General features: G+C 39.1%; 1 protein-coding gene and 1 long non-coding RNA gene across 2 annotated transcripts; both read right to left on the reverse strand.

Annotated features, from left to right (window-relative positions):
- Window positions 1-806: 806 nt before the first annotated feature.
- On the reverse strand, window positions 807-5,435 carry LOC130462816 (uncharacterized). Its single transcript, XM_056831736.1, has 11 exons — window positions 5,353-5,435; window positions 4,357-5,046; window positions 4,131-4,268; window positions 3,635-3,706; window positions 2,503-3,527; window positions 2,324-2,417; window positions 2,153-2,245; window positions 1,865-2,062; window positions 1,634-1,780; window positions 1,414-1,520; window positions 807-1,335 (listed from the first exon to the last, which is right to left on the reverse strand). Exons 5-11 carry the CDS (start codon window positions 2,895-2,897, stop codon window positions 1,146-1,148), a joined length of 1,224 nt encoding a protein of 407 aa, XP_056687714.1. The 5' UTR covers window positions 2,898-3,527; window positions 3,635-3,706; window positions 4,131-4,268; window positions 4,357-5,046; window positions 5,353-5,435; the 3' UTR covers window positions 807-1,145.
- Window positions 5,436-5,515: 80 nt separating this feature from the next.
- LOC130464391 (uncharacterized) lies at window positions 5,516-6,607 on the reverse strand. Its single transcript, XR_008924790.1, has 3 exons — window positions 6,432-6,607; window positions 5,687-5,906; window positions 5,516-5,599 (listed from the first exon to the last, which is right to left on the reverse strand). It is a non-coding gene; the product is annotated as an uncharacterized lncRNA (long non-coding RNA).
- Between the last annotated feature and the right edge of the window lie 291 nt (window positions 6,608-6,898).

Here is a 6,898-nt window from a genome sequence, read left to right on the forward strand (position 1 = left end):
AAGACCCTTTCCTCTCCATCCGACCACGCGGGATATGGCTGTTCTTTATTGGAATGCAAGGGGAATAGCAAGGCAGTCTTTTATTCGAAATGTCAGTCTACTAATCCAAAAACACAATCCTCATATGATGGTCATATCCGAAACCAGAATTAGTAGGCAAAACACTGCTGAGATAGTGTGTGAACTACCCTATGATGAGTGGGTGATGGTCGAGCCCCTTGGTTTGGCGGGGGGGATCATTATCTTGTGGCGCTCATATCAGGTGTATTTTGAGCCAACTAGCATTGATAGGCAGGGAATACAGGGGATTGTTCAGGTACTACATTCACCTTGTATACTCTTTATTTATATGCACATTCATAATTTACATAATGATTAGGAGATGGATTTACAAAATTTCATGAAATGCAGGGCACTTGTACTTGTGATTGAAGAACTCAAGGATCATTGGGGGAACAAGAAGCTTGTCGCACGAAACCTAGAGCAACTTCGGAATGGCACGAGTGATGTGTACTTTTACGGTCTTCAAATTTTAAGTTTATTAGTAAATGTTCAATATTAAAGGTTATCCCGGTATGTAAAATCTTGAAGGATTATGTTAGTTGATAAAGCACTTAAACATTTTCGTTAAATGCTAACATTTTCATATTGTCGGTAATTTTCTTCAAAGGGTTTATTTAATACCTCTCGTTCATAATTTGAATTGTGGTTTGATTATTCTCATGACACATACTTTTCCTAAGTTCGGGTCGTAAATGGCAGTGTCAAATACTGAAACCTCTACATGCAACTAAAATTTATTAATTAACATAACGCATATTATTGGATCACTACTCAATACACCAAGTCCAAATTAAATGTCTAAATAATACCTACGTAACATTACATATTTGCAATAATGTAGTGACAATCCAGTTTTGATTTGGGCATATGAACCATACTGGGCTCAGCACTCAATTAAAGCCCATTGGTATACACTTGGGTTAATGGCTGTGCATTCCACAACACGATTGACTAAAAAATGTTTCTTATTCTAAACTACAAGGCCCAACAAAGTTTTATGGTAATACAACTACGTTCTGATCGACCCCTCATTAGGGATCCTCATCGAGTCTTGTTAGCATACAATCGCAGTATGAGGATAATTACGTTTTCCTCTTCTTATTTGTGTCATTCACTAATTCAATGACATGATCACGTACCACATTATAGGGACTAAGAACATCCTGGGTGAACAATAGCCGACGAGCTTCTTCCATGTCGGTAATACGGAGCGCCTCAAAACCTTCTGCAAACTCCTTGATAGATAGCAGCATACGGACACCGCAACTATGGCTGCATGAAAAATTAAGATGATAAAGTAAGAATTAAACTATTTCAAACGACTTTTAAACTAACAAATGGGAAACTTACTTGTCTTCCTGGATGTCTATATCCATCCGCCTCCTATCCCATGAAAGAAGTTGCCCCCAACTATGCCCACCTTCATCGCCAAAGAGCATTTTCTCTACCCCAATTATCTAAGATCAACATATAAACATGCAATTAATTGGCTACCAAATAACACTCTCCCACCTTCTTCCCATTAATATTCACTAAATACTTTACGTGTACAGGGAGACAACCCACTTACCATTTTATCAATTACACTTTTACGCTGTTCCACGGGATTACTGTGTAAGGAGTCAATCACGTAAATGGTTGGAGGATCTGCAGATATAACTAGGCACCACCAATGGTTCGTATGGGTTCCTAACTTTTCCAGGACAGGGATAAACAACTGCACCACCGTACACATAACCAGTTAACAATGAAAATACTAATTCAAGAACTGCAGTGCCATGTTTAAAAGGAGAAACTATACCTCCGATATTCGAGATACAAGAGTGGCAACTTGTGACCCTTTAGCGTCATCATCAATACCAGCCCCGTTAGTGGACATTGAAGCAGAACCACCCAACATTTTCTCCCTCTGCAACTTCATCCACTCTGCCACTTTGTGGCATTCTAAGGGGGATAGACGAACTCCGTCGCGGGGTTCTGAAACCTTAAACACTCTGTCCTATAAAGAAAAAATCCCAACTTAAAGGGCTTGCAACACACGCTTAAAATGTGTGAGTAATACGAAATTATTCTGTGTAATGGGTGTTACCGCAAAGCCGGAACTCAACATGTACCGTAAACTCCTCCCTGAGTACTTCTCAAGCCAAGTTGAATTGTACAACTTCGCAACAGTGTCTACGTACTACAAAAGAAATAAAATCATGTGACCAACCAAAAAACATAAATCCCTAACAAACCAATACAACCAACAGGAACTTACCTGCTTATGGACACAACCGTTTAGTTGTGTCACCCCTTTGCACTGGTTCATGATAACATTACTACCATCTTCACACTTGATCATCTTACACATACTACATGATACAAACAAGCGCCTGTCATATAGTACAACATTTTAGGACAATAAACTAGTAAGTGCATGAAGCCATAGATAAGTACCTCATTCCTTTTAAATTACCCCGACCAGACAGAGATCCACCGTTGTGGTTGACAAATTCAACTAAGTTATAGCTAAATTTCTTCCTATCGCTTGTAAACCAACGCCGAGCAATGTCCGATAACGATAAATAGGTCTTCTTTTTCCTTCCACGGCGAGGTCGAGTTCTTTGAAAATACAGAATCTTATTCGCCTTATCTACGCCCGTACTTTTACCAGATACCACCACCGTTTTCTCTACGCCCATTGGCGTTTCAAGTGCAATCACAACACTACCACCACTAGAACAACCTCCATTCCCACCATCCAACCCTAACTTATTTGACTGGGGTGGTGAAAATTGCTCCATAACTTCCTCTTGAACCGGTTTACTAGACATTGTTTTGTTTGCCGACATATTCTTTCTCGGACTCCTACGTAAGGTCTTAACTTCACAACGCTTTTCATCGTTTTTATACGATGCTAACTTGGGAGAACCATCTACAACAGGAGCATTAAGCTCATGTGGTGATAATGGTGTGCGTCGTTGACCTCATGTACGAGTTAGTTGAGGAGTTGGTTGCGTCTGGGGTTGCGGGTTTGGTTGAGGAGTAGGTTGTGGCTGGGGTTGCGGGTTTGGTTGAGGAGTAGGTTGCGGTTGGGGTTGCGGGTTTGGTTGAGGACTTGGTTGTGGTTGGGGTTGGGGTTGAGGTTGAGGACTAGGGTGAGGATGGGGTTGAGGATTTGGTTGAGGATGGGGTTGCGGACTTGGGTGCGGATGAGGTTGAGGACTTGATTGTGGACCAGATTGCGAATGGGTTTGAGGACTTGGGTGGGAATGGGGTTGAGGACTTGGGTGGGTTTGGGGTTGAGGACTTGGGTGCGGATGGGGTTGAGGACTTGGTTGTGGATCGGGTGTCGGACTTGGGTGCGGAGTTGGTTGCGGATTGGGCTGAGGATTCCTGATTTTGAAAGGATTCCGTACACTTTTCCCTTTTCTCCTCGCTTTTGAGATAACTTTCTCCTTCTCAATGGCTGGCATTAAAACCTGCAAGTTTCAACAAACTATGATCATAAGTTTGTAAAAGATAAGGGTGAGAAACTAGAACGTATGTATTGCGGATAATAATAATAACATTTACTCAAACTCATTACCTCCTCATCAGGACATTCACTATCCCGGGCAGCCCTCAGATGTTGTCTATCCCCATACGCAACATCAACACACTGGGATGAAAGGTTTACATTACTCAACCAACAACAGCAATGTATATATTAGCTTGTAATACCATATAAGAGAATATCAAACTAGGAACGTTGGTGTATTATCTTTCAAAGACTGTTCATAATGTTGGAAAACTGTTTGCCAACATTTGTAGACTATTATTTCTGATTACAGATTAATACTTGGTAGATTGTATATCAATAACCTTAGACAGTTGACCCAAATAAATAGACTGTAATACACCCCTTTAACATAAAACCACACTAATGGTAATATATTTGACAACCTTTGTCCGATTAATGCTATTACTTAGTTTTGTCTCTTACTTAGGAGTGTTGTCAAAGGTAATTACGCTTTAAACCATGTAAAGAAGGCCATATAGTACTACATATTAGCGGAAATAGTCAACGGATATGAAAAACATACCCCAATCTTTCCGTAATCCCCTGATGGCAGAATATCTGCTTGCCTTGCTTTCAAAAGGTCATTAATATCCCATTCCTTCAGCCTTGGGAATACTCCCCACTGCAACGGCATTCTATTCAATCGATCAAGATAAAATATCTGCAACAACAATGGTTAGTTCATTAGATAAAAATTAACATTTCATTATTTCCAAAAACTTTAATAACTTTGATAATAAACTACTAACCACTAAGTACATGCTACAACCCCCAACTCCTTTGGTCTAACCAAATGTGTAGAAGTCCCTACAGAACACTTTGGCCCTCTCAATGAAGAACTCATATACAAGCTTGCACCAATCATATTCTCGTGCCTGCATTCCAAGTGAACAGGCATATAACAAACTTGGACTCAATCTTCCACATTGTGTTGGGCATAGCACCATTTCTACAGCATCTATCAAAAACATCGTCTTAAACTCCTCTTCATCTTTGTCCTCCCAAGTACCCTCTAGTCTTTGGATAAATTTAGGATTCACCGGAATAGCATCTGTGGATATCACAGCCCCAGTATTAGTTGGGTGATCACTCTCCCACGTCTTCCCATATGCCCCGAGTATAAACTGTGCCTTGGCTTTCATTTCTTCATCAGCATCGTTTTCCGAAATAGGAATGACCTTCCCCTTAATCGGGAGTCCAAATATCCAACGAATCTGGTTCTTGCTCATGGGGAAGTCTATTCCGTTCGGGGCTGAGAAAATCTGATTAATAGGGTCAACCCGAGTCATCAGCCAATAGACAAAGTTCCGGGGCAAATGTTTCCCGCACAAATGGTAAAGCCCACCAAATCCCATTTCATTAACCCAGTTTCTCCTTCGGTTGTCAAACCTTTGCATCATTTTGCCAAACGTTTCAATCTTGCAATTTATGGTGGGAGCCTAAAAACATAACCAAATGTTACAAAAAAAATTTATTAGTCAACAATAACATTATATACAGACTATATATATTAGTCAACCTTTCTAGTGTTTAGTACTATGGAATTTGACAGATGGATAACAAACTCTCTAAAACATTTTGTCTCATGTACCATAAATCCAGTCTGTAATATTTTAAAGACAATATAGGATTAAACTTTTCTTCAATAAAATCTACAATATCATAACACTAAGACCACTGACCTCTTACTATATACAATTCTATGCATCCCTAGTAAATTTTGCCATTTAACAAAACATTCTTACCCGTCCTTTATATTCATCATGGAGGACTATCAACACCTCACCAGCCTCCTTCACTTCGCCGCCCCTCGTGAAACTATTTTCCTAAATTGAAATAATTATAGGTCATCCTATATAATATAACAGACATTACATTGTAAAGCCAACATTACAACAACAAGAACCTAACCTTGAATACTCGCGTCTCCAGCACGACTTTCTCTTTATTAATTTTCTTTTCACCAATCATCTGCTGTTTGTTCTTCGATCCCTAATACATTCAATTTATACAACATTTTAGACAATCCCTAATTGCTGAAAGATTATCACTATTTCAATTATGGTTACCACACAATACCTTAGGACGCCCCCTCTTCCGTTTCATAGACGTATTGGTCACCACATTTGAATTGTGTTCATCATCCTCTTCACCATTATTTTCAACGATATAATCCATGTCATCACTATCATCTACCTCACTATTTGAACTGCTACGCACTTCATTATCAGCAACTTCATTCAAATTAAACTTCCCACGCGTTCGAGTACTACTCATCTTCCTGCCCATTAAATCGACACTAGATACACATAACCAACAATTTCAATCACTATTTAGTGCCCAAATTGAGATAACTATATAATGTTCAATGTACAATAAGACACACAAGCACTTCCAATTATCCCATCATTTCACAAAATACAAATTAATACATCCCCTGTAATACTGAAATTAAAAACCATCTATTTCAACTAATGAGATCGCTAAATTCAGCTCGACAACAATTCAATAGTACTATTTGCAATAAACAGTACCATTCTAAACAAAAATTTCAAAGATTTGAATTAATTTAATTACACATTACTCAATTAGGCGAAAAACTTTTGCATGGTACCCGATCTAACCGAAGTTACAAATTAAACAATACGGGTTCCCAAATACAGAGTTAACACGAAGAAATACCACATTTATCAACAGTTTCTACAACTTTACCGATTCGCTATTAAGCAAATTCAATAAAACCGGGTGTTCGATAACAAAATCAATCAACAAATTTCCCGAGACTAATTTAACAAATACAAGAAACTAACTACTAATCACTTACCTCCTTGCATGAATACTTTACCAGCCCGCGTCGTCGGCTACCAGAAATTGATAGTTGCCGATCTGGTTGAAGAGAGGGGTTAGCAGAGAGAGAAACGAATGGGAGGAGGGGGGAAGGAGAAGCTTTATGACATAATACCAGTTTTTTTGTGATTTAGCCGCCCAATTTAAGTCAAGAGTAGAGTTGAGCTACTTTCTGTTAACGTCCGTTTGCAAGCGTTAGTTTAACGCCTTCAGTTTTCAAATATAACTCCGCCCCCAGAAGAACACTTATTTACAAAATGCCACCCGATTGCTCAGCTGGGCAATCTGGTTGATTAACTAGTATTTCCTCCAAACCAATTGCTTAAACTGCCCCAATTTAAACTGATCCAGTGATCCAATCCGTTGCCTTCATCGGAACATTCGGTAACTAGATTTTAACCAGTGCAATCCACAAATTCTATTAAATGGTTAAATTAAAATAAA

This window comes from Spinacia oleracea, chromosome 6, assembly GCF_020520425.1.
Source record: "Spinacia oleracea cultivar Varoflay chromosome 6, BTI_SOV_V1, whole genome shotgun sequence".
NCBI lineage: Eukaryota > Viridiplantae > Streptophyta > Magnoliopsida > Caryophyllales > Amaranthaceae > Spinacia > Spinacia oleracea.